Source organism: Thamnophis elegans, chromosome 4 (genome assembly GCF_009769535.1).
Source record: "Thamnophis elegans isolate rThaEle1 chromosome 4, rThaEle1.pri, whole genome shotgun sequence".
In the NCBI taxonomy this organism is placed as follows: Eukaryota; Metazoa; Chordata; class Lepidosauria; order Squamata; family Colubridae; genus Thamnophis; species Thamnophis elegans.
Window position 1 is genome coordinate 136,908,335 of NC_045544.1, and position 27,803 is coordinate 136,936,137.

A 27,803-nucleotide genomic window follows, 5' to 3' on the forward strand; every position below is an offset into this window, starting at 1 on the left:
GGGCCAGTCCTGGAGTCTGGGGAAGGCTCTGATGAGGGCTCTGTGTCGGAGGCAGAGAGGGGGCCAGAGCCCTCTGACAGTTATCAGCTGCCTTCAGAGTCAGACATCAGTGAGGCAGAAGAACAGCTGGAGCCTGTTCCCAGTGTGTGCATGTGCAGAGCACCCAGGAGGCAAGAACAGTTAAGAGAAAAGGGACAACTCGGGAGTAAAAGCACAGGTGGACGGCGAATGGCCCCTCCCAGAGGAAGTAAAAGAGGAGCAAAAGAGGAGTGGAGTTTGCAGGAGACAATTAGTTCCATTCATTGGTTCGTGACTCTCAGAGACTCCTTGCCAAGTATTTCCTGGTACAGTGTTACATTTTGAAGATATCGGCCTGGCAGCTCTCCAAGCCTGATAAGGTCTGTGGTTGTAAATTCACCCTTGGAAGACTGTTCACCGGGACTTTGCTGGATGTGAATGAGAGGAATTCACAGTAACTCAATAAAAAGGGCTTTTGCCCGCACAAGGGGTCTGCTTCGTGGTTTGGGGAAGGAAACCCTTTAGAGCCCCCACGAGTCCATGTTCATCCATGTCCCTGTTGTGGCCCGCCAGAGGCCAGGGGAGCGGGTGGCAGCCAGTGAGGAGGTAGGGGAGGAACCTGGGCCAGTCCTGGAGTCTGGGGAAGGCTCTGACGAGGGCTCTCCCTCGGAGGCAGACAGGGGGCCAGGGCCCTCTGACAGTTCTTGGAGTCGGAGATCAGTGGGGCAGAAGAACAGCAATCAAGTGAAGAATACCCCAATCAAGGAACCGCCAAGAACTCTCCCATCGACACTGTCAGGGAATGCCGCCGCATATAAACAGAGAGTAAACTCCTTTCTAGCACTGATAACGTTACCTAGCTGGGTCATGAAACGCCTGCAAGACATTTAGACATTTAGACATTTTATTAGGATTTATAGGCCGCACTTTTCCCTGAGGGGACTCAGGGCGGCTTACAATCATAGGGAAGGGGGTGCAATACCAAAAACAAACAATATGTGAGCAAAATTAAATTAATAAAACACAACTTGCATTCAACAGTCAACATTCGGGCGGGTAAATTGAGAACCTATCCCCAGGCCTGATGGGATAGCCAGGTCTTAAGGGCCGTGCGGAAGGTCTGGATGGTGGTGAGGGTGCGAATCTCAACGGGGAGGTCGTTCCACAGGGTCGGAGCTGCAACAGAGAAGGCTCTCCTCCGTGTAGTCGCCAGTCGACATTGACTGGCAGATGGAATTCGGAGGAGGCCCAGTCTGTGCGATCTAATCGGTCGGAGGGAGGTAATCGGCAGAAGGCGGTCTCTCAAGTACCCAGATCCACTACCATGGAGTGCTTTGAAGGTGGTCATCAACACCCTGAAGCGCACCCGGAGATCAACAGGTAGCCAGTGCAGCTCGCGGAGGATGGGTGTTATGTGGGCGAATCGCGGTGCGCCCACTATCACTCGCGCGGCCGCATTCTGAACTAACTGCAGTCGCCGGATGCACTTCAAGGGCAACCCCATGTAGAGCACATTGCAGTATTCCAGCCTAGAGATCACAAGGGCTCGAGTGACTGTTGCGAGAGTCTCCCGGTTCAGGTAGGGCCGTAACTGACGGACCAGGCGAACCTGGGCAAATGCCCCCCTGGTCACAGCCGACAAATGGTGGTCAAAAGTCAGCTGTGGGTCCAGGAGGACTCCTAAGTTACGGACCCGAAAAACAACCGAGTCCAGGGAGCCGCAAGGACCCCACATTTTCCACTCAGTTTTATATCTGAGAATTGTGGGAGAGTTTTCGCGTGCGTCTATGCCTCTGGCCTTCAGAGGAACATCCAATCGGAGGTAAAGGAACCATGTTTTTTTCCTAAACCGATTCTACACTGTTATCCTGCTTTCTGATTGCCTGGTCTGGCAATCAGAAAGCAGGGAAAATACCTACAGACACCCTCCTCCTCACACCCGGGACACAAATTGTTTCAGCTCCTCCCCTCGGGACGGCATTACAGGGCATTGCATGTCAAAACAACTAGACACATGGACGAGTTTTCCCCAACATGCTGTTACTCTGCTGAGCATCAAATTCCCAAGTTCTGTCTTATGTCCAAGTATATTTACTCATGCTGTATGGCTGTATTACTTTTATCCTCATCTGTTCCATTCTCTTATTGGTATCACTGATTATTATTAATAGTTTGTTGTTGTTGTTGTTGTTTTGTATGTACACTGAGAGTTTATGAACTGGAGAAAAAATTCTCTGTGTATCTAATCATACTTGACCAATAAAGTATCTCATCCTACCCTATCTTGTCCTGTCCTGTATCCCATCTATCATATATCTATCCTATCTTTTTATCATCTCATCTCATCCGATCCCATTCTATATCTTATCTATCCTATATCTTATCCTATCCTTATATCCTATCTATCCTATATTCTATACCCATGATGGGGAACCTGTGGCATGCCTGCCACGGGTGGCAGGCGGAGCCATTTCTGAGGGCACATGAGGCATTTGCCCTGTCAGCTCCAGCGCACATGTGCATGCTGGCCAGCTGATTTTTGGCCATTTTTGGCCCTCTGGAGGGAGAAAAATAGCCCAAGGTGCCTCCAGGACGTCCAGAGGCTTCAGTGAGGCCTGTGTGCATGCATGGAAGGGGGGGGGGGGTTGTGCGCATAAGTATGGGGGAGGGAGGGAATTGCATTATGGGTATGGGCATGCACATGCGCAAACCCCCCCACTCCGTTCCACCCGCTTTTGGCACAACTCAACAAAAATCACTGTCCTATGCTAACCTATTCTCTTATTTTCCCATCTCATCCCATCCTATATCCTATCTATCCTATATCCTATCCTATCCTTATATCCTATTTATCCTATATCCTGTGCTATGCTATCCTATTCTCTTATCAATTCATCCCGTCCCATCCTATCCTCTATCCTATATCCTATCCTCTATCCTATCCTATCCTTATAGCCCATCTATCCTATATCCTGTGCTATGCTATCCTATCCTCTCATCTCGTCCCATCCTATCCTATCCTGGATCCCTGGGATAAAACATCTTTCAAATTTGAATTTCCCGATCTGGTGCATTCCTCCAAAGCATTCTTTGTTTATGAAAACAATTTCCATCCAGTGTGTCACCTCTGGTTTCTTTGCTTTTTGTTTTGAAAAGTAGATTTAATTTCACCCACCCACCCCTTCTCCAAGTTTGGCTTTGGTCTTTCTTTGTTATTTCCTATACAGCTGGGGTTGCTCCCTTCTCTCCCCCACCCTCCCACATACACACACACAACCTCCCCCCCCACACCCCCTCCTTTTCGTCTGCACAACTAACAGGTCCTGGAAAGGATTAAAGTCTGCAGAGTTCAAAAGAGATCAAACGGATATCAGCGATTTTTATGAACAAATCAGTACACGAGATGATAACCATCTCGGCCAGATCCCACATCAAAAACAAGTGTTATCTGCATTCCTTTTTTCCATGCTCCAAAGACAAACACGGGGAGAACTCCAGACCGGTGCGGGGGGTGTGTGTGTGTGTGTGTGTGAAACTTCTCACTAGCCAAAGTTTTGCAGCACTGGGCAAAGGTTAGATATGGAAGCCCTGCCATCCTCCATTCTCCAGGGCTTGGATCCAAAATTTGTGATGGGTTTTGGGCAGGATCCCTAGATAGTGGTCTTCCCCCACTGTCTCCTGGCCCCCTTCCCCAATTACACGGCAAACCTCTGAGTTTCGGATTCGAAGTTCAAAGGGTTCCAAAAGCATCTTTCATAGAATTCTAGGGCTGGAAGGGACCTTGAAGGTCTTCTAATCCAACTCTGCACCCAATCTTAAGAGTAGAATGGGCTGGAAGGGACCTTAGAGGTCTTCTAGTTCAGCCCCCTGCTCAATTAGGGGAACCTATAGTATTTCAGATAAGTGGCTGTCTGGTTTCTTCTTAAAAACCTCCAGTGTTGGGAGCATCCACAACTTCTGGTGGCAAGCTGTTTCACTGGTTAATTGTCTGCACTGTTAGGAAGTTAGGAAGCACTCGGGAGTCTTCTTTCAGGGGTGTTACTTGGATCCCTGACATATTTCTTTTAAGATCCCTATTCGTAGATTCACCCTAAATTTTAAGCTACGTCCATATGAGGTTTGGGGTAGTTCTGATTGGGTGGGATAGGAGAAACTAACTACTCACTTAGCACCAGACGCAAATATATTTTATTATTATTATTTGCAAGCTGTTCAAGATCACCTTATGGTTGAGATAGGCAGCGTGTCATTTTAATGAGAAAATAAAATAAACCACGATCTGGCTTTGTTGGTGAGGCACTGTGCATTAAATGAACAGAACATTAAAAAATGATGCATTTTAAAACGTGAAAACTTGATGTTTTTCTGCTAATGCAGCCTTTGATTCTCTGTAGATGTGCAACGCAGCCCCAAATTTCCATTGTTAAGAAAAAAGTTAATTTTGCCTCATTCTGCAACCTTTCTTGCCACTGTTGTTAAATGAATCACTTCAATTGTTACCTGAGTCACACGGTTGTTAAGTGAATCTGGCTTCCCTGTTGACTTTGCTTGTTGTTGTTAGTTGCAAAGTCGTGTCCAACCCATCGCGGCCCCATGGACAACGTTCCTCCAGGCCGTCCTGTCCTCTACCATCTTCTGGAGTCCATTGAAGCTCACACCTACTGCCTCAGTAACTCCATCCAGCCACCTCCTTCTCTGCCGTCCCCTTCTTCTTCTTTTGCCCTCCATCGTTCCCAGCATGAGGCTCTTCTCCAGGGAGTCCTTCTTCCTTCTCATTAGGTGGCCAAAGCCTTTGAGTTTCCCCTTCAGGATCTGGCCTTCTAAAGAGCAGTCAGGGTTGATCTCCTCCAGGACTGACCGGTTGGATGGCCTTGCAGTCCAAGGGACTCAATGCAGGAGTCTTCTCCAGCACCAGAGTTCAAAGGCCTCCATTCTTTGGCGCTCAGATCTTCACAGCCATCCATTGCAACTGGGAAAACCACAGCCTTGACTATACACACTTTTGTTGGCAGGGGGATGTCTCTGCTTTTTAGGATGCTGTCTACAATTTGAAGGTCACAAAAGAGGATTATGTGACCTTGGGACACAGCAACAGTCATAAGTATGAACCAGTTGCCAAGCGTCTGAATTTTGATCACATGACCATGGGGTCTTATTTGTAAAAAAACAGTTATGTCACTTTTTTCATACCCGGAAACCGCTTCTGGACTTTGTGCTTGAGGTGGGGGCAAAAATGAAACTTTAATTTGGGTTTTACCAATTAGATAGATTTATTGCTATAGAAATGGCTAGTTTAAACTATTATGTAAAAGTAAAAAGTTGAGGTTTGATGTTAATGCCTTATTCCATTGCATCAAAGGAAGTAGGAAGTCAATGCTTCCCCCCCACCTTTCCCTCCCTTCTTCTCCATACTTTCTCTTCCCCTTGTCTTCTTTTTGTTTTTCTATTTTGTTTTTGGTATATTATATCATAAATTAATAAAATTGTTATAAACATCCCCCCAGAAAATCTGGAACGGTTGCAGGAATTGGGTATGTCTAATTTCATGAAAAGGACTAGGGGTGACATGGTGGTAGTCTTCCAATATTTGAGGGGCTGCCCCAAAGAAGAGGGTGTCAAACTATTCTCCAAGGCACCTGAAAGTAGAACAAGAAGCAATGGGTGGGAACTAATCAAGGAGAGAAGCAAGTTAGAACTGAGGAGAAATTTTCTGACAGTTAAAACAATTAATCAGTGGAACAACTTGCCTCCAGAAGTTGTACATTCTCCAACACTGGAAGTTTTCAAGAAGAGATAGGACAATCATTGATCTAAAATGGTGTAGGGCTTCCTGCCTAAGCAAGGGATTGGACTAGAAGACCTCCAAGGTCCCTTCCAACTCTGTTATTCTATTTTCTATTTTTCTAAAAGTTGCTTTTTTCAGTGCCGTTGTTACTTCTGACACTAAATGAATGGTCGTAAGTTGAGAACTTCCTGTATCTTTGTCCCTAAATTCCTGGTTCAACTTAGCTTCAAGAAGAGCTGAGACTTGGAGGAAGAAAGCAGATGCATTAAAATATTTTTGATCTTTCTTTCTCTAATCCACTTTGCTCTTAGCTGCAACTGTCGCCCCGGAATCTTTGCTAACCCCCCCCCCACCCCGGTTTCAAGGACCCCCTTCTCTCGAGTCAAGGAACAACAGCCAAGGGGAGGACCCGGTTTCCTTGGGGCAGCCCTTAAAGGTGTTATCCACGTAGGTGCAAATGCATCTGTCATTGCGACAGTCGACAGATAGCAGAGGCAGATGGCCCCTATCCTGCCTTCTTTTCTATTATTATAGGCTCGGATTGCTCTGCGTTGGGAGAAACAGGAGGGCAGATGTTAAATATGTTAAAACACACGCCGCGTCCCCTGGAGGTTCAGATCAGGCTGCTCTCTCAATTTGGCCATTTGAGGCATGGCTAAGCAGGGAATATCATTCCGCCTTTCACAAAGCGCTTTGCGTTCAGTTGCCCTACGACTGAATTCGGAGCCCCAATGCACCAGCAACATTGTATATATGTATGTACGTATGTATGTATGTATGTATGTATGTATGCATGTATGTTTGTACTGTACGTATGATTTGTTGGCTGTGCAACCCAACAAGACTTCAGACACAGACTTCGAGGGATAATTAGAACTGCAGAAAAAACAATGGCTACCAACCTGCCTTCCATTGAGGACCTGTACACTGTACGAGTCAAAAATAGGGCTGTGAAAATATCTAGGGATCCCTCGCATCCTGGACATAAATTGTTTCGACTCCTACCCTCAAAACGACGTTATAGGGCACTGTACACCAGAACAACTGGACAAAAGGACAGTTTCCCCCCCCCCCCCCCCCCCGAATGCCATCACTCTGCTTAACAACTAATCTGCACAACACTGTCAAATTATCTACTAAGACTGTATTCTTCTCTTCCTTCCTAGTATCTATCTCTCCCCACTTATGACTATAACCAACCATGTTGCTTGTATCTTTCACTTTATATTTATTTCCGATACGATTTGATAGCTTATTAGTAACCTTGACTATCACTCTGTGTTTTATCTTATGATTCTTGATGAATGTGTTCCATTATATATTTTTTTATGTACACTGAGAGCATCTGCACCAAAGACGAATTCCTTGTGTGTCCAATCACACTTGGCCTATAAAGAAATCTATTCTATTCTATTCTATTCTATTCTATTCTATTCTATTCTTATTCCTATTCTATTGTTTTTGTTTCCTAGTACGATTTGATTGCTCATTAGTAACCTTGACTGTCACTAAGTGTTGTATCTTTTGATTCTTGATGAATGTATTTTATTCTCCTTATATACACTGAGAGCATCTGCACCAAAGACAAATTCCTTGTGTGTCCAATCACACTTGGCCAATAAAGAATTCTACTCTATTCTATTCTATTCTATTATTCTTGATTAATATATTTTATTCTCCTTATATACACTGAGAGCATCTGCACCAAAGACAAATTCCTTGTGTGTCCAATCACACTTGGCCAATAAAGGATTCTATTCTATTCTATTTGCCTCCTGCCTTTCATTATTTTTATAAAAAAACTCGAGCCAGCCAATATGTCCAACCCCACCTTCCTCCCACTATTTTCTATGCAACAACCCTGTGAGGTGGGTTGGGCTGAGACAGGGAGTGAACCAAAGTCATCTAACCAGCGTTCATGGCTAAGAAATGACTAGAACTCACAGTCTCCTGATGATTGGTCCAAAGTCAGGCAGTTGGCTTTCATGGCTAAGGCGGGACTAGAACTCAGTCTCCTATTGATTGGCCCAAAGTAATACAGAGGCTTTCATGCCTTAGGCGGGACTAAAACTCAAAGTTTCCTCCTGATTGGCCCAAAGTCATTCCGCCAATTTTCATGGCTAAGGCGGGACTAGAACTCACAGTCTCCTACTGATTGGCCCAAAGTCACCCAGCTGGTTTTCATGGCTAAGGCAGGACTAGAACTCACAGTCTCCTGATTGGTCCAAAGTCATCCAGGTCATTATTTTATGGCTAAGGTGGGGTTAGAACAGTGAAGGTGAACCTTTTGTGGCTCGCGTGCCAAAAGTAGGGCGAGTGCAGGGGGGTCGTGCGTGGGTGTGCCACACCCATAATGCTATGCGCATGACCCTAGCGCACATGTGCACACGACCAGCGTTCCTCCCCCATTTCTGGTGTGCTTTTTTCGCCCTCCCCAGGCTTCAGAGGCTTTATAGGAGCCTGGGGAGGGCGAAAACAGCTTCCCCCCTGGGAGGCCCTCCGTATGCTTCAGGAGCTTCCCTGAAGCCACCGGAGAGCGAAAAACCAGCCCTACGGGCAAAACGGAAGTTCGGGAACAGACTTCTGGTTTGCTCATAGAGACGGTTTTAGCCCTCCGGAGCCTTCAGGGAAGCCTCTGGAAGGCCCTTGAACGCTCCGGAGGCTAAAACCAGCCCAACAACCAACCCGGAAATATTTTCCCGAACATCCAGTTTGCCTGTAGGACCGGATTTTCACGCTGCGCGCATGCGCACTAGCCAGCTGACAGGGCAACGCCTGGCATGCGTGGAGAAATGGCTCTGTGTGCCACCTGTGGGGGGTGGGGCTAGAATTTACACATCATGGGACTAGAACTTACACTCTCCTGGTGATTGTCCCAGCCAATTTTCATGGCTAGGAGGCGGAGGGACTAGAACTCACAGTCTCCTGATGATTGGCCCAGAACCACACAGAGGCTTTCATGGATAGAGTCTCCCACTCTCTATCCTGGTTCCTTAGCTCTTAAACCAAAGCAACTCAGCATTTCCCCTTCAAGTTTTACATTTCCAGCTTCACAAAACAACACGCAATCACCCGAAACATTCTGTGGCTGTATGTCGTAAGTGGTTTTCAATTCAGTTTTTAGAAGCGCATCCTTTTAAAATGCGATCACGAGCCAATCACAACTGCAAACCCTTCCAGATCCCAAGGTTTTCAAGAGGAAAGCAATGGATAGAGAGACCACAATTCCATCTCCCTCTCTTCTCTTTCTCTCTCTCTGTCTCTTTCTCTTTCTTTCCCTCTCTGTCTCTTTCTCTCTCTCTCTCTCCGCCTCTCTCTTTCTCTTTCTCTCTCACTCTTTCCCTGTGTGTCTCTTTTTTCTCTTTCTCCCTCTCCCCCTTGTTTTCTCTCTTTCTATCTCTCTGCCTTATCTTTCTCTTTCTCCCTCTTTCTTTCTCTCTTTCTCTGTCTCTCTACTGTCTCTTCTCTTTCTTTCTCTCTCTCTCTCTTTCTCTCTGCCTCTCTCTTTTTTCTTTCTTTCTCACTTTCTCTGTGTGTCTCTCTCTTTCTTTCTCTTTCTCACTCTCTCCCTCATTTTCTCTCTTTCTCTCTCTCTGCCTTTCTCTTTCTCTCTCTCTTTCTCCTTTTCTTTCTCTCTCTATTTCTCTCTCTGTCTCTCTCTCTCTCTAATTCACAACAAGCCCCACTAAATTAAACAAGCCAATTACTTCCAGTTCAGTGACTGCAGATTGAAACTGGGCTGAACAGCTGTCATCTCCCACTCAAGTCCTCCAATCCCAAAGTTCCTCAGAGTTCCCTATTCTGATGGCAGACTGGGGAAAAAATAAAATGAAGGAGCTATTTAGACCAGGGGTGTCCAATCTTGGCCACTTGCTGGCTGGGGAATTGTGGGAGTTGAAGTCCACAAGTCTTAAAGTAGCCACAGTTGAATATCTCTTTCCTACCTGGGTACAGGTAGTTCTCAACTTACAACCACAATTGAGCCCAAAATTTGTGCTGTTAGGGGAGACACTTGTTAAGTGAGTACTGTCCCATTTTACGACATTTCTCGCCATGGTTGTTAAGGGAATCGCTGTAGTTGATAAGTTAGGTCGTTAAGTGAATCCGGCTTCCGCCATGTACTTTGCTCGTCAGAAGACCACAAAAGGGGGATGACGTGATCATGGGATGCTGCGACCGTCATAAACAGGAGTCAGTTTACCAGCATCTGAATTTTGATCACCTTATCATGGAGATCTTGCAATGGTCGTAAGTGTGAAAAACAGCCATTTTTTCAGTGCTGTTGTAAATTTGAACAGTGTTCTGACCGAGGTTTCCCAAAAGCATGAAGCAGACTCCTGGTCCCGACAAAAAACCCTTTTATTAATTTTTCTGTGAATTCTGCTCATTCACATCCAGCAAAGTCTTTCAAAGGAGGATTTACAGTCACAGACCTTATCTGGCTTGGAGAGCTGACAGGCCAATATCTGCAGAACTTGGCAAGGAGTCTCTGAGAGTCACGAACCAATTAAGCGAACTAATGGTCTCCTGCAAACTCCACTCCCCTTTTGCTCCTCTTTTATTTCTTCTGGGAGGGGCCATTCATGGTCCACCTGTGGCCTTACTCCCAAGTCGACCCCTGTTCTTTAGCTCTTCCCTTCGTCTGGCAGCTCTGCGCATGCGCACACTGGGAACAGGCTCCAGCTGTTCTTCTGCCCCACTGATGTCTGACTCCGAAGGCAGCTGATAACTGTCAGACAGCCCTGGCCCCCCACTCTGCCTCCGACACAGAGCCCTCATCAGAGCCTTCCCCAGACCCCAAGACTGGCCCATCTTCTTCCCCAACCTCCTCACTCTACGAATCTGCTGCCAGCTCCACTGGCCACTGGTGAGCCACAATATATGGTCAGTAAATGAACTGTTGAGAACTACCTGTAGTTTGTTGTCATTGTAAGGAAATTTCTCTTTAGTTCTAGCTTGCGTCACTCTTTGATAAGTTTCCAACTGAATATTTCCCTTCTCTCCCCCCGTCCCCCAACCTTTACAAAATCCAGAAGGTCAACAATTCAAGCCTTGGAAAGCTTGAAAAAAAATTGTCAAAACATGAAAGTAAGCTGCTCTGAATTTGACTAGCATCCTAAAGCAGAGAAAGGAAATTAAGCGTGATGAAATCTGGAGCTCCTTCATAGAGACTCGGAGGTATTTCGGTCTTTGGCTTTTGGGGAGGGGGGGAGACGAGGCATTTTGACATGCAAAGAGGCTCTTTTAATCCACCTTGTCTTTGCTGCTTTTGGGAAAACAGCAAAAAACCAACAGAATATGGAAGGAGGCTGAGATAGCAACAGCACTTAGCTGTTCTGACCTGTAGGCTTCCCCCAAAAGCAGGAGGCAGAGCCCTGGTCCCGACAAAACCCCTTTTATTCAAAGAATGTGAATTCCTCTCATTCACATTCAGCAAAGGCCTGGCAAACAGTCTTTCAAAGGAATATTTAGGACCACAGACCTTATCTATCTTGGAAAGATGCCATGCAAATATTTTCCAAATGAGGTGCTGTGCAAGGAAAGACTTGGCACAGAGTCTCTGAGATTCACAGACAGATCTTCACACTCCTGAAACGAATCTGACAAACATATTGTTTCCTGCAAAAGTCCCTTCCCCTTTCGTTCCTCTTTGATTTCCTATGGGAGAGGCCATTCACCTTCCACCTGTGGCTTTACTCCCAAGTCGACCCTGATTTCTGAGTTGTTCTTTTCTTCTGGCAGCTCTGCGCATGCGCACCCTGGGAACAAGCGCCAGCTGTTCCTCTGCCTCACTGATGTCTAGCTCCGTAGGCACCTGATCATTGCCAGACAGCCTCAGCCCCCTCTCTGCTTCCAACGCAGAGCCTACGTCCGAGCCTTCCCCAGCCTCCAGGACTGGCCCATGTTCCTCCCCAACCTCCTCACTGTCCGACTCTGCTGACAGCTCCACTGGCAGACCACAACACTTAGACATATAATGCTTCACAGTACTTTACATCCCTCTCTAAGCAGTTTTACAGAGTCAGCCTTTTGCCCCCAACAATCTGGATCCTCATTTTACTCCCCTCGGAAAGATGGAAGGCTGAGTCAACCTTTCAGCCTGGTGAGATTCGAACTGCCAAATTGCAGGCAGCCGGCAGTCAGCAAAAATAGCCTGCAATACTGCACTCTAATCACTGAGCCACTGAAACTCATGGGCAGATCTTTCCCCTAAAATCTCTCCACGGAGTTTTGTTTGGCCTTGCATGGAGGATGCAAAAATGAAGAAAGCTGAATCCCCATATTTGGGGGGGGGGGGGGGGGAGGAGATGAGCACAAAGAAACAAATGAGCAGTATAGGGATCTGGTTGTTAAGCAAATCGGGCTGCCCCATTTAACGTCACTCGTCAAAAGGCTCAGAAAAGGGGAATCACATGACTCTGAGACTCTTCAACTGTCCTAACCCCATGTTTCCAAGTATCCGAATTGCGACCGGATGACCCTGGGGATGCTGCAATGGTTGTAAGTGTGAAAAATGGTCATAAGTCACTCTTTTTCAGTGCCTTCGTAGGTTTGAATGGTTACTAAATGAATGGTTGTAAGTCAGGGACTGCCTGTACCCTACAGTTTTCTGCTGAATTACTCCATCAGGTTTCTAGACCCAAGACCTGCTTGGAAGGAGAACCCGGAAAATTAAAAGTCTGTAATTAAAATATTAAAACTGTCTGGAGCAACAGTCTATTTGTATTTCCCAGTGATAAGTTTTTATTGCGGTAAGGAGCCTCTGTAATCTTATAAGTGAAAACCTCCCCATCTGAGATATATATATATATATTTGTTATATTTATGCTGATAAATAAATAAAGGGAGACTAGTATAGATCTATTTCAAGCTAGATAGATAGATAGATAGATAGATAGATAGATAGATAGATAGATATAGATAGAGAGATAGATATAGATAGAGAGAGAGAGAGAGAGAGAGAGAAATACATACATACATACATACATACATACATGTATGTATGCATGTATGTATTTAAAGTCACAACCCCTGGTATGCCCAAACATGGGAGGAAGTCCACTGCTTCTATTCTCTGTCCATCGGCTCGTCACAAGACACGATTTATCAGCACAAATACAGTATATATATATATATATATATATATATATATATATATATATATATATATATATATATATGTGTGTGTGTGTGTGTGTGTGTGTGTGTGTGTGTGTGTGTATGTATGTATGTATGTATGTATGTGTATATATATATATATATATATATATATATATATATATATATATATATATATATATATATATATATATATATATATATATAAGTGTCACAACCCCTGGTAAGCCCCAATTATGGGAGGAAGCTAACTGCCTCCACTATTTATCAGCACAAATAAACACACACACACACACACACACACACACACATATATATATATATATATAAGTTCTCAAATGGATTGCTATTTCTGCTGCTGCTTCCTGGTGTGTGGCATCCCATAATGCCACAAGGGTTAAAACCATAAACGAAATGTAAAGGGGTCCAACTATTTCTGAAAAGGTCAGCCAGATCTGAATGGCCAAGGTGAGATAACTGTTGGATTGGAGAATTGGTTTCCTTGACCCCAATCAAGGAACTACCAACTCGGATGAACAAACTAACAATAAACCACAGCCTAATCAAGGAACCACCAAGAACAGTCCCACCAACACTGACAGACCAAGCCACTGGTATATAAACAGAGAGCAAAAGCTTTACTGTTGCCTTTGGGAATCGAACCTGGGCTGTATTACATATCAGGCAGTTATATTAGCCAGTAAGGGTATGGCTAGCTGATGAGAGCTAAATAGCTTGAAATAGATCTATACTAGTCTCCCTTTATTTATTTAACAGCACAAATGCAACACAAATGTAACAAAGGCAACAGTAAAGATAATGGCTTTCTGTCGTGATGGTCTCTTGAGATGAGCCGATAGACAGAGAAAGGAAGCAGTGTGCTTCCTCCCATATTTGGGCATACCAGGGGTTGTGACACAACACATACCCTATTTCCCTGGCCTAGCTGATAAAGGAAGAGAGCCTATGGCTTAGTGGCTAATATAACTGCCTGATATGTAATACAGCCCAGGTTCGATTCCCAGTAAGGGTATGGCTAGCTGATGAGAGCTAAATAGCTTGAAATAGATCTATACTAGTCTCCCTTTATTTATTTATCAGCACAAATACAACACACACACACACACCCAAAAAACAGGTTAACCTTTAAAAATCCTGCGCATAACACACTTTTCCCGCCCGCAAAGATAACTGGTAGGGTTTACAGGTAATCCTCGATTTATGGCCACAATCGAGGCCAACATTACTGTTGCTAAGTGAGAAATTCGTGAAGTGAGTTTTGTCCCATTTTACGACTTTTCTTGCTACTATTACTAAGTGAATCACTAGGGTTGTTAATTGAGTGACACAGTTGCTAAGTGAATCTGGCTTCCCCGTTGATTTTTGCTTGTCAGAAGGTCGCAAAAGGGGATCCCCAGGGCACTGCAACCGTCATAAATGTGAGACAGTAGCCTAGCGACTGAATTTTGATCACGTGACCACAGGGACACTGCAATGGTCGTAAGTGCAAAAAATGGTCATAAGTCATCTTTTTCAGTGATGTAACTCTGAATGGTCACTAATGGGTAGGTGTAAGTTGAGGACTACCTATGTTGCTTTTCCAACCAGTTTTAAGATGCTTCGGGGAAGCAAATATGCCAAAAAGAGGGGAATCATTCCATGAATAAATCGTTTGATTTACTGAATGTTGAAGAGTTTTGAATGATTCAAAGCAGATCTGAATTTTTTTACAACTCAGTAGGCCATATCAAGCTTCAAAGTACAGACAGGCTAAGAGGAAACAAAGCACAGATAAACTAAAGAAAAAAAAATAAGAAAAATTTAAATTTGAGAAAACATAATTAAAAATTGAAACATTCAGGCCCCCAGAAAGCTCCATCATAGGCCTTACTTAAGAGGGTTTTCTGGGGAGGGAGGGAGGGTGGGAAGGTGAAGGGAGGGAGGATATAAGAAAGAGAAGGGAATCAGGGAGGGAGGGAGGATATAGCAAAGGGAAGGGAAATGGAGGGAGGGAGGAAGATGAACAGAGGGTGGGAAGATGGAGGGAGGAAGATGGATAGAGGGAGGGAGGAAGGAAGGATATAGGGAAGGGAGGGAGGAAGGATATAAGAAAGCGAAGGGAAGCAGGGAGGGAGGGAGGATGGATAGAGGGAGTGAGGAGAGGAGAGGGAAGGGAAAGGAAGAGAAAGGGAGGAAGATGAATAGAGGGAGGGAAGATGCAGGGAGGGAGGGAGGAAGGAAGAATATAGGGAAGGGAGGAAGGATATAAGAAAGCAAAGGGAAGCAAGGAGGGAGGGAGGAAGATGAATAAAGGAAGGAAGGAAGATGGATAGAGGGAGGGAAGGAAGATGAAGGGAGGGAAGCAGGGGGGAGGAAGATGGATAGAGGGAGGGAGGAGAGGAGAAGAAAGGGAGGGAGGTAGGATATAGGGAAGGGAAGCAGGGAGGGAGGGAGGGAGGAAGAAGGATAGAGGGAGGAAGGGAGAGAGAGGAGGAGGGAGGAGAGGGAGGGAAGGAAGGATATAGCAAAGGGAAGCAGGGAGGGAGGAAGATGGATAGAGGAAGGGAGGAAGGAAGGAAAGATATAAGGAAGGGAAAGGAAAAGGGAAATGGAAAGGGATAGGGAGATGACCAGTCTAAACCAGTTCACTTACCCTGTGCGCTTCGTGATGGTTCCCAGAGTCATGGGTTGCTTGATCTGAGCAAGTGGCAACATCACAGTCAGGCTTGGAAGTGGGGACAGCCGAGGGTTTCCCGGATTATTGTTGGTGAAATTGTTATAAGAATCTTGACTGTTCAATTTCCCTGGTGGGAGGAGAAAGGAGGAGAATTCATTCAGATATATTTATTCTATAATAACATCGTTGCAAATATAATGGGTAATAATATACTTATTCAGTCAGATATATTTCTAAGCAAGTTCGGTAAGTTTTGCCCCATTTTACCACTTTTCTCACCACCGTTGTGAAGCGGATCACTGGAGTTGTTAAATGAGTAACATGGTCATTAAGTGAACCTGGCTCCCCATTAACTTGTCAGAAAGGGGGAATCACATGACCCCAGGACACTGTGACTGTCATAAATATGAACCAGCTGCCAAGCATCCGAATTTGGATCCCGCAACCATGGAGATAATGCGGCGGTTGTAAGTGTGGAAAAACGGGCCTAAGTCACATGTTTAGTGCCCTTGTAACTTTGAATGGTCACTAAATGAATGGTTGTGAGTCAAGGACCACCGGTACAGTTCATCAATAAAATGAACCCCTAAAACAAAGGGTGGCTCAGTGGCTAAGACGCTAAGCTTGTCGATCAGAAAGGTCGGCAGTTCGGCGGTTCGAATCCCTAGCGCCGCATAACGGAGTGAGCTCCCGTGACTTGTCCCAGCTCCTTCCAACCGAGCAGTTCGAAAGCATGTTAAAAATGCAAGTAGAAAAATAGGGACCACCTTTGGTGGGAAGGTAACAGCGTTCCGTGCGCCTTCGGTGTTTAGTTATGCCGGCCACATGACCAGGGAGACGTCTTCGGACAGCGCTGGCTCTTTGGCTTTGAAACAGAGATGAACACCGCCCCCTAATGTCAGGAACGACTAGCACATATGTGCAAGGGGAACCTTTACCTTTACCTAAAGCAAAGTTTGGGATTGCAGAAAAAGCGCCACAATTTTCCCTTCGCCCGACTGTGCAGAATTAATTTCTGCTCAAACCATTAAATTCAGTAGGGCTCAAATACGCTAAAGCCAGAAATGTACGATTTCTGCTCCGTATCACTTTCACATGTTTTCACGTGTGGTAATTCTGTTCCTTTCCATATCTGCAGTAAATCTGCCATTTCTATCTTTAAGTACACAAATGTTTATTTGCTCTCCAAACACACATTTAAGGAATATACATTTAAGGGTGATTTGCTTAACCTGCCAAGAACTGCTTCAAACCATTTGGCAAAGTTTGAAACCCAGTCAACGTGAGTCCTTCCGCAATTTCTGAATGCCGGTCGCGTTGGTTCAGATAGAAATCAGACGAGCAATTTTATGGAAAATTGTTCGGTTGTGGTAAGTGGTTTCCCCCCCTCTCTTCTATTCATATCTGTCCAGGCTTTTTTTTTAAAGAGTTCGTTGGAAGTTATCGTCTATATGCCACGGAAATAGAAGGTGTGTACATTTTCCAAACATTGGAAAACAAGACGTAATAAAATAACTGACTGTTTCAAATAATTATAAGCAGAACACAGTTTGAGGTCTCGCTGTTTCTTAACTGCACTTTCGTTCTCTTAAAGCAAACAGGGAAAAATGTGGAAAATGCAAGAGAAAAAGGCCTTTTCTTTTCTTCATACAATATGGTTACTTAAACTAAAAAGAAAGGAAAATAAAAAAGGGAGGACAGAAGGGGGAGGAAGAGGAAGGAAGATGGATGGAGAGGGGAAAAGAAGAGGGAGAGAGGAAGATGGATAGAGGGAGAGAAGGGGGAGGGAGGGAGGGAGGGAGGAGGAAGGAAGGGAGGAGGAAGGGAGGGAGGAAGGAAAAGAGGATGGATGGAGAGAGGAAAGGAAGAGGGAGAGAGGAAGATGGATAGAGGGAGAGAAGGGGGAGGGAGTAGGGAGGGAGGGAGGGAGGGAGGAAGGAAGGAAGGAAGGAAGGAAGGAAGGAAGGAAGGAAGGAAGGAAGGAAAAGAAGAAAGTCATGTTTTACAAATTATTTCCAAGATAGAAACTCTACTCCATGAGTCTAATCCAAAGAAAAACTGGGGAGAAAAAACAGAACAGAAGAAGAAAAAGAACAAAGCTGCCTCCATTCAAGCTGCTGGGTAACCAACAGGCAAGATTTGAGATTGAGGAGACGGAGGGACAACGGGTGGCTATTTCATGCTCCTTGCTGTCTTGTGGCCCAAAGTCCTGCTCTTACCCTCCCACCACCACCACAAAGGGTTTTTTTAAGTAGTGTTGGGTGGGGGACACAAAATTATACTACAAAAATATCCAGGTTGCTTTTAATCTATAATTTGGCTCTAAAAATCTCATCTTTGTTTATTTAGAACAGGGGGTGTCAAACTCAAGGCCCGCGGGCCGCATCCAGCCCACGGGGTGCTTAAATCTGGCCTGCGGGGCCGCCCTGGAGACACCGAAGGACCAACCCGCGGTACATCTGCCAGCAAAAACGGAGCTCGGCTCTCTTTTCAGTCGGGACGCCCCCCCCCCCAGGTCATTGAGCGTGAATAGGCGGCCATAATAGAGTAGTCCTCTAAACTAGGAGTGTCAAATTCAATTTCACTGAGGGCCGCATCAGGGTTGTGTTTGACCTCGCGGGGGTTGGGTGGTCGTGGTCGGGGTGGTCGTGGCTCCATTTAAGCCAGGATGGGCTTCCTGTAGCCTCTGCCAGCAAAAACGGAGCTCGGGGTGGGGTGCGAGAGCTCCGTTTCGTTTCTCCAGCTAAGCCTTTCTAAAGCAAACAACTCCCCACCACCCTTATTCTAATGGTAAGCTGAAACGAAGAGGCACGTAGCTGTCAAAATCTCATTCTTTGTTGTACGTAGAGATTCTAGGTTGATTCCTCTTTTGACTCTGCCCCTTGTTCTCCTGCATCGACCCCTGATTCACCCCCTTGCATCAGAGCTCCTCATTCTACAGTCTACAAGCCATGAATTTATTGTTCACTGAAGTGCATTGGTTGCTTCCTTCTTTCTTATCGTCCTTTTTTTGACAACAGAACAATAGAGTTGGAAAGGACCTTGGGGGTCTCCTAATCCACTGCTCCACCCAAGCAGGAGACTTTATACCATTTCGGACAAATGACTGTCCAGTCTCTTCTTAAAAACTTCCAGCCTTGGAGCATTTACAACTTCTGGAGGCAAGTAGTTCCACAGATTAACTGTTCTCACTGTCCGGAAATTTATCCTGAGTTCTTCTTTTGCTTCTTTCCTTGGTTATATTTTTTCCATCCGTTGCTTCTTGTCCTGCCTTCGGGGGCTTTGGAGAATAGCTTGACCTCCCCCCTCCTTCTTTATGTTCCACCATTATTCGGTGTCACCACTTCAGTTGCCAATGTTTTCTCTGAATAGCTGCTTACTCCTTCCCAGGCGTTCTCCCTCCTCTTTTAACAAAAATGATTTGTTTAATTCAAAAGAGCTCTCCCGCTATTAACCTTTGGGCCCTCTCTAAACAAAATACAACAGACCTTCATTTTTTCTGGTTCAAGAAGTGTAGACTTTATAACGTGACACATATTCCCCCCCCCCCGCACCCCTGACCTGTTTTTCCTCCCTTTTCTGTTAATGCAATCTGCAATTCTAAACTTGCTACCTGGGAATGTGATGCATTAGGCAAGCGGGACTTGTTTCCGAGTCGATTTGCTCAGGATAGAATTGCCAGCTTCTAGTGTATTTCCCCCCACCCTTACAATTGTCTGTTTATAATTCTTTATAAAAATCCATGGAAGAGGAGGAGGAGGAGGAGGAGGAGGAGGAGGAGGAAACGAAGAGGAAGAGGAGGAGATGAAGATGAAGAGGAGAAGGAGAAGAAGGCACTGTTATTTTGACAATACTGATATGCTGATATACACACACACACACACACAAACACACACATATACACGGACAGACAGACAGAATGACAGAAAGAAAGACAAGGAAGAAAGAAAGAAAGAAAGAAGAAAAAAAGAAAGAAGTCACTCCATCTTGTTTTAGGTCTCTTTTGTGGATGTGTTTTAACAAGTGGGATCCATTCTAGGTCTGCCTTGGTCCCCCTGCCATATATAAATTCTGTTTGAGAGCACAATATTTTTTTATTTATTTCAAAATATGGACTAAATCAACTCGATTTAAATGCTTTGATAGCAGCTAATTTAAAAATAATTAAGTTGTTCATTTTCTTGAATGGAAAGCTATTATTATTATTATTACTATTATTATTACGTGGTTAATCTTTGGTGAAATTCACAGCCTTTGGGGCTGGTTGGTAGCTCAACAGCTCGAGCCCTAACCAAGGATCTAGGAACTGTTAAGGTAACGTCGGAGGATATCAGCTGTTCCAACTAGGGTGGTTTTTTTGTAGAATCAGAATGTTCAAGTCTGATAAGTTTAAAATTTCCAAATAGCGAGGTAGCCCTTTGGGTATTGCTCCAAGGGCTCCAATTACAATCGGGACAACACATGATTTCTTTTTCCACAGTTGTTCAACTTCAATTTGCAAGTCCTGGGATTTTGTGATTTTTTTCTTGCTGTTTATCTTCAATTCGTGCATCTCCAGGTGTTGTTGTTATTTAAAAAAACCCCAAAACTGTGCTTGGATAAGTACATATATTAGATTGTCCATCGCAGTGTTGAAAGACGGCAAAATGTCTCCGCAAAGTGGTTTTTTTTTTTTTTTTTTTTTTTGCACCACAAACTCTTATTTCTCACGTGCCCGGGTTCGTTCTCAGGAAATTAATTTGGTGGACTAAAATTGCTCATCAACGCTAAAATGGGGGGGGGGGAGGGGGGGAACCTGTATTGTGTAGGAAGTTTGAAGATCTGAAGCAAAGGAAAAGAAAACATCTTCATGAAGAGCGTGAGGCAGACAGAAGAGTTATGCTAGACGACTCTGTGAGTGTCTGTCCATTTGTGGTTGTTTGTGTGTGTGTGAGAGAGAGAGAGACAGAGAAAGAGAGAGAAGAAGGAGGAGGACGAAGAGGAGAAGGAGAGAAAAGAGAAAGAAAAAGAAAAAAATTAGAAAGAAAAAGGAAAAAGAGAGGAAAGGAGAGAAAGAAAAAGAAAAAAAGAGAAAAAAGAGAGAGAAAAATGAGAAAGGCAGATGAGAGAAAGAAAATGAGAAAGGAAAAAGAAAGGGAAAAAAAGAAAAAAAGACAAAGAGATAAAAAGAGGGAAAGGAAAAGAAAGAAAGACAGAAAGAGACAGAAAGAAAGAAAGCCAGCACCCATAATATTTGTTGAAAGTAGAAAAGTTAGGGACAGATTTAATATTCTCACAGAGGGAGGCGCAATTCTTTATCAGTGGTCCCAAACAACAGGACACAACTGGAAAAGAGAAAAGACGACAAATATTGCTCCCTCTGTCCGGCTCTAACTGCTTTCTTGGAAGCAAATCCCCTCCTCAAACGTTTTTTTTAAACGGCAGGCCACAAGCAGCAACCCTAACAGCTCTGGCCTCCTATGGCTTGGGTGACCTGAAATCTGAACAGCCTCTTCCGAGACTGCCGAGGAAATCTCTTTCTCTTAAAACAGCCAGAGGCATGAAACAAATAAATGATCGAATAAAATCTCCATCACGAAGGAGAAGAAGGGCTCAAAGCAAATCCCGCTTGCAAGGCCGACAAACCCCCACGTAGGCTGGACTTAAGTTTCCCTCGTTGTCCATCACCCTCCGGTCCTCAACAGCTTTCCTCCCGTCAGTTAAGAGGGGAAAGAAAGAACAAAAAAAAAACCCTACCCATTTCATGGGAGGGGAAAAAGAAAAGAGAAAGAAAGAAAGAAAGAAAGAAAGAAAGAAAAGGAGGGAGGGAAAGAAAGGAAAGTAGAAAGAAAGAGAAGGAAGGAAAGAAAGAAAGAGAAAGAGAGAAAGAAGAAAGAAAGGAAGGAAGGAAGGAAAGAAGGAAGGAAGGAAAGGAAGGAAGATAGAAAGAAAGAGAAGGAAGGAAAGAGAAAGGGAAGGAAAGAAAGAAAGAGAAGGAAGGAAAGAAGATAGAAAGAAAGAGGAAAGAAAGAAATAGAAGGAAGGAAGGAAAGAAGGAAGGAAAGAAAGGAATAGAAAGAAAGAGAAGGAAGGAAAGAGAAAGGGAAGGAAAGAAAGAAAGAAAGAAAGAGAAGGAAGGAAGGAAGGAAAGAAGATAGAAAGAAAGAGGAAAGAAAGAAGAAAGAAAGAGAAGGAAGGAAAGAGAAAGAAGAAAAAAAAGGAAGGAAGATAGAAAGAAAGAGAAGGAAGGAAAGAGAAAGGGAAGGAAAGAAAGAAAGAGAAGCAAGGAAAGAAAGAAAGAAAAGAAGATAGAAAGAGGAAAGAAAGAAGAAAGAAAGAGAAAGAAGGAAGGAAAGAACGAACAAACAGATAAGAGAGGCCGAAGAAAGCTGGGGCCTCATCTGTTTACAAGAGATTGAAAAGCACTTAAACGAGACGAGCGCCCCTCTGAATTAAAAGGTTTAGATCATTAGCTAGATTTTCTCTGTGAAATAAGGGCTTTTCTCTCCAGGAGAAGAGGAGGAAGAGGAGGAGGAGGAGGAGGAGACTGGGGGAGAAAAAAAAAGAAAGACAGAAAGAAAGAAAAAGAAGAAAGAAAAAAAGAGGAAATCATCAACTCAAAAGGGAGCCATCTTTGAATTGGGCCCTTAACAATGGCTCTTCCTGCTTTGTGGGGACATTACACAAATCCCGCAACTGAAGGGCCTCTTCTTCCAGGGCAATTGGCCTCTTTCCTCCGACCAAACACAACGAGGAGAAAGAAAAGCGGTTTTCCTCCTCCCCGAAAGGAAGCCGTCTGAAAAGTTATAATGGCCCTTCAAGAGGGGCTGAAGGCCGAAAAAGAAAAGCGGGGGAAGAGAAGAGGAGGAGGAGGAGGAGGAGGAGGAAGAGGAGAGGTTTTAATGAAGTTTTCACCCTCCTAAAGGCCCTCGAGAATTTCCTTTCCTTCCCCGCCTCTCTCATTTCAGCTCCTTCATTGAGCGCCCGCTAACCAGGGCTTGGCGAGCTTGTTGTTGCCCGTATTACGCTCCTTGGGCTCCGGTGTTTGTTTTCCTATCAAAACCCAAGGGTTCCTTGCAAAGCATCCTCGTCCTGCCGCCAAGACATAAATGTTGTTTTGTCCCGCGGGGAAGGGTGCAAGGAAAAAACAAACAAAACCACAGGCCCGAATTGGTCCTTTGGAAGACGGTCTTCCCGTCCAAGCCCTCAACACCCCGAAAATGGATGGAAGATGTTTCAAACCCAGAGAGAAAGAAAGGTGCGCAATTTGAGGAAGGAGAGAAAGGATGAAAAGGGGAGGGGAGAGGAGATTTGTGAGTTTTAGAATCGGGCCGAGTCTTCGGGAAACAGATTTTGAATTCGCGTCTCCGGTATTGATTTGGGTTGGTTGGTTGGTTTTTTAATGGTGGGATTTTTGCATTTTTTTTTCTTTTTATAACAGACGCTATGACTTTTTTTTATTTTTTTGCTGTTCCTTCATTTGGAACTAAGGAGGTTTGCCTATTACATTTTGTGCTTGTCAATCAGAAGGTTGGCAGTTCAACAGTTAGAATCCCTAGCGCCGCGTAACCGAGTAAGCTCCCGTGACTTCTCCCAGCTTCTGCCAACCTAGCAGTTCGAAAGCACGTAAAAAATGCAAGTAGAAAAATAGGAACCACCTTTGGTGGGAAGGGAACAGCGCTCCGTGCACATTTGCTGCTTAGTCATGCCGGCCACATGACCACGGAGACGTCTTCGGACAGCAAAGTTCGGGAACGAACTTCCGGTTGGCCCATTGGGCCTGTTTTTCGCCCTCCCCAGACTCCGGAGGCTTTCCTGGAAATGGCCCAATGGACAAAGCGGAAGGCCAAAAATCAGCTGGCTAGCATGCTGAGGGCTGCCATGCCGGCAAATATGGCTCCGTGTGCCACCTGTGGCATGCGTGCCATGGGCTCGCCATCACAGGCCTAGAATCATTACATTCTCATAAACGGTCTAAATCCAACCCCTCTTGAATTCTGTTGACTCTTATCTAGCACCAATCTGACCATTAGTTGTCTAGATTCTTGGTTTTAGGCAGAGCAATAAATCAGCTTCATTGAAACTTTAAGATGTGGTCCTGAAATTTCCTGACGGTTAGAACAATTAATCAGTGGAACAATTTGCCTCCAGAAGTTGTAAATGCTCCAAACGCTGGAAGTTTTTAAGAAGATTTGGAGAACCATTTGTCTGAAGTGGCGCAGGGTTTCCTGCCTAAGCAGGGGGTTGGACTAGAGGACCTCTAAGGTCCCTTCCAACTCTGTTATTCTATTCTATTTCATGAGCTACTTAAATGGAGCAGAAGATCTCCCATGAATCCCTCGTCCTAGAATTGGACCAGAAATATGAAATGGACCTGATGACGTGGAATATTTTCAAATGTATAACTGACTCCATGCACCAAGAGGTTAGGCCACCCATGGGAAGACGCCTCTTGATTAGCCTAAACAATCGTTAGCAGGCTAGGACAAATAAACCTGAGATAATTTTGGCTTGCAGTGGCAACATTTCCCATCCCTCTTCTTTAACCTCTTCCAATGGACTTCGAGTTCACAGCCATCTCCACGTGATCTCAGCACACATGAAAATAACTTCTTTTGAAGTTCTCATTTTATTGACTACAAAAACCTCCCTCCCATTGCCCGTGTCATTTCATTTTCACTCTGAAAAATCTGATCTTATCTATCGAATTGGAACCGTTTTTTAACTGATAGGATTGTCGGTTGTTTTTTTTAAAGAGTTTCCCCAGATGGCATTCCATTACTTTGCAATTCGCCTTGTTTTGGGGGACGTTTGAGCCACCGAGTCGCAAAGAGGGATACAAAACTAAGCGGTTAATTATTAACTTATTCCTTAACGTGAGTTTGGTGTTTTTTTTCTTCTTAAAAAAAACAATCTTAAAGGGCTTCTAAAAATTCAGAGATCGCCCGTAGGAAAGCAAATCAGCAATACTGTGTAGGCGATCATAAAATATTTAGGGACAATAAAAGTACGGCAATACAATAAATCTTAACCCCTTGAAAATGTCGGGGGGAGAGAGAGAGAGAGAGAGAGAGAGGGTCAGGATGGCATGGAAGAGTTCCTAGATCAGGAAAAAGAAGGTCCATTAGGATGAGAATAAGAGGTTGGGAGACACCAGTCTGCAGCCAGGACAGATAAATATTCCTCGTTGTTTTCAATGCAAGGAAATGAGAATATGGGGGGTGAGATAGGTTTCATCTAACATAGGACTTTAAAAACTAAGGTAAGGGCAAAAAAAAAGAGAACAATTTTTCCTCATCGGATACAACGTCAGAATCAGAATAGAGCTTGGGGGTCATCTAGTCCAGCCCCCTGCTCAAACAGGAGACCCTATATCCGTGATGGCGAACCTATTTGCATGCTGAAAACGTGCGAGTGCATGCAACAGCGTGTCAGGGAGCCCACACCCATAACGCAATGTGTCCCCCCACACTGTGCATGCATGCATGACCCCCCCCCTTTGCCCATTTTTTGCTTTGAGGTTGGTGCAAGAAGCTTTCCAGGCCCCAAACGGGGCGGTGCACCCTCCCTCCCATGCATGCGCCCCATCTCACTGTGCATACGTGCATGCATCCTCTGCATGCACCTCAACCCCCTGTGCATGTGCGGCAGAGGCCCAAAGACCAGCTGGGAGGCGTGCGCACATGCGCGGTGCAGCTGGGCTGGGGCGACGGCTGGCGTGCCCGCATAGAGAGGTCTGCGCGCCACCTCACCATCACAGCCCTCTACCATTCCAGACAGGGGGCTGTCTAGTCTTTTGTTAAAAACCTCCAGTGATGAAGCACCCACAACTTCTGAAGGCAAGCGAATCGACTTTGAAGGTACAGGGAGTCCTCGAATTATGACCACAATTGATCCTTGTTGCTAAGCAAGGCAGTTTGTGAAGTGAGTTTCCCCCCCATGTTATGATCTCTCTGCCACAGTTGTTAAGTGAATCATGCAGTCCTTAAGCAAACTTGGCTTCCCGCATTGGCTTTGCCTGCTGGGACAGTGCGACAGTCATAAATACGGTACATGCCGGGCACCCAAATTTAGATCACATGACCATGGGGCTGCTTCAATGGTCGTTAAGTATGAAAAAGGGTCTAGTAGTGTATTTTTTCCAGGGCCACTGTAACTTCCAATGGTCATTAAATGGCCGTAAACTGAGGACTAAAAAAGTAAAGTTTCCCCTGTCGTGTCCGATTCTAAGGCATGGTGCTCCTCTCCGTTTCTTGGCCAAGGGCACCAGCATTGTCCAAAGACCATTTTCATGGTCATGTGGACAGCATAGCTGTGTGCCAAAGGCCCAAGAAACGCTGTTATCTTCCCACAGTTGTGGTACCTATTAATCTACTCGCATTCGCATGCTTTCGAATTGCTAGATGGGCAGGAGCCGGCCCAAGGAACAGGAGCTCACCTCGGGCTGTCAGCTCTCCAAGCTCAACGACATTAACCGCTGAGCTATTGCGACCCCCCCAATCATTGAATAGTTATAAGTCGAGGACTACCTGTAGCTAATTTTCTATCATAACAGCTTTGCTTCTTAATCTGGGTTTCCCGATTGGAAAAGTCCCAAAACTCCTGATCGAACCAAAATTTCCCTTGACGAGACGCTTCTTCCAAAACGCTCTTGCTGTCCATAATATTTCTTTTAAACAAATTTATAGCTGCACAACTCATCCATGGGGACCATTATCTATCAACCATCATTATATTCTTCCAGATTTCTATTCTTACACACTTGTTATAAGAAGTAATATAAAAATATATACAGTAAGGAGTATGTATAAATGAGAGCAATTCATCAGGAGAAACAGCTTGCCTCCTGGAGCTGTGGGTGCTCCATCACTGGAGGTTTTCAAAAATAGACTGGACAACAGTTTGACCCAATTGGTAAAAGGTCTTCTGCCTTCGACAGGGGGTTGGACTGGAAGACCTCCGAGGTCTCTTTCAGTCCTATGATTCTTAACCATATATACAGGGATAAGATTTAGCTGGTTCGCACCAGTTCGGGCGAACCAATTGCTAATTTGCATCTGGTTTGCTGAACCGGTTGTTGCAAGGACTGGCTGGCCATGCCCATCCCTCGCCTCCCAGAAGTCTCCATGCAGCCCATTTCGTCATGCCAGGTAAGTACAGGGCTGGCACGAATGCTCTGGGAGGGCAAAAAATGAGCCTACTGAAAGTTCCGGAAGTGGGCCCGTTTCCAGCTTCCAGAGGACCTTCGGAGCTGAGGGGAGGCTGTTTTCGCCCTCCCAGAGACTCAAGGAAAGCCTCTGGAGCCTGGGGAGGGCAAAAATCCCCCCCCCCACCATGAGGAAGGCAAGTAAGCCACGCCTCCCATGGCCATGCCCACTCAGCAACCGGGCAGCGAACCGGTTGCTAAAAATTTTCGATCCCACTCCAATAGATAGATAGATAGATAGATAGATAGATAGATAGATAGATAGATAGATAGATATAGAGATAGATATAGAGATATAGATATAACATATATAGATAGATAGATAGATAGATAGATAGATAGATATAATATATATAGATGATAGATAGATAGATAGATAGATAGATAGATAGATAGATAGATAGATAGACAGACAGATAGATAGATAGATAGATAGATAGATAGAGATATAGATATAACATATATAGATGATATAGATAGATAGATAGATAGATAGATAGATAGATAGATAGATAGATAGATAGATAGATAGATAGATAGGTAGGGGGGGTCCAAAGCCCCTTTCCAGTCCTATGATTCTTAACCGTATATAAATATATACACAACGCTCAAATGGTTGGTTTGATTGTTGTCACTGGAGGGTTGAGAGTTTATTGGTTTCTGCATTGAGCTTTTATTTCTGTAAGATGCCCGGAGTCGCCATGAGTGACTTAGACGGCGGCCGTATAAATTTTCTTAATAAGCAGAACTGTAAAATGAACTTCTTAAAGATTTATAGATTCCTTTCTCCTACCTTCCAAGTTTGCAGGCACTTGACTTTGGCCTCGGGCACTTGCAAACTGTTTGCAAAACAGACCGTCCTCCCTGGCATGGAAACTGCGAGTTCCTGCCCTGCCAGTCTCAGCCCCCCCCTCACCCGCCCCCCTTGGTAGGAAAAATAATAGAATTGACAATATGTGGGAAATATCCAAAATGATTGATGTTTGCTGGGAGGGGGGGTTGCTCACTTTCTAGAAGTT

The 27,803-nt window shown here is 44.8% G+C and overlaps 1 protein-coding gene across 1 annotated transcript in view; it reads right to left on the reverse strand.

Annotated features, from left to right (window-relative positions):
* The window catches only part of BCAS3 (BCAS3 microtubule associated cell migration factor), a 448,094-nt gene that overhangs the window by 146,763 nt on the left and 273,528 nt on the right, over nt 1-27,803 (reverse strand). The window contains 1 exon segment of the mRNA XM_032216614.1: nt 15,576-15,726. Within this exon segment, the coding sequence (XP_032072505.1) occupies nt 15,576-15,726 (151 nt within the window).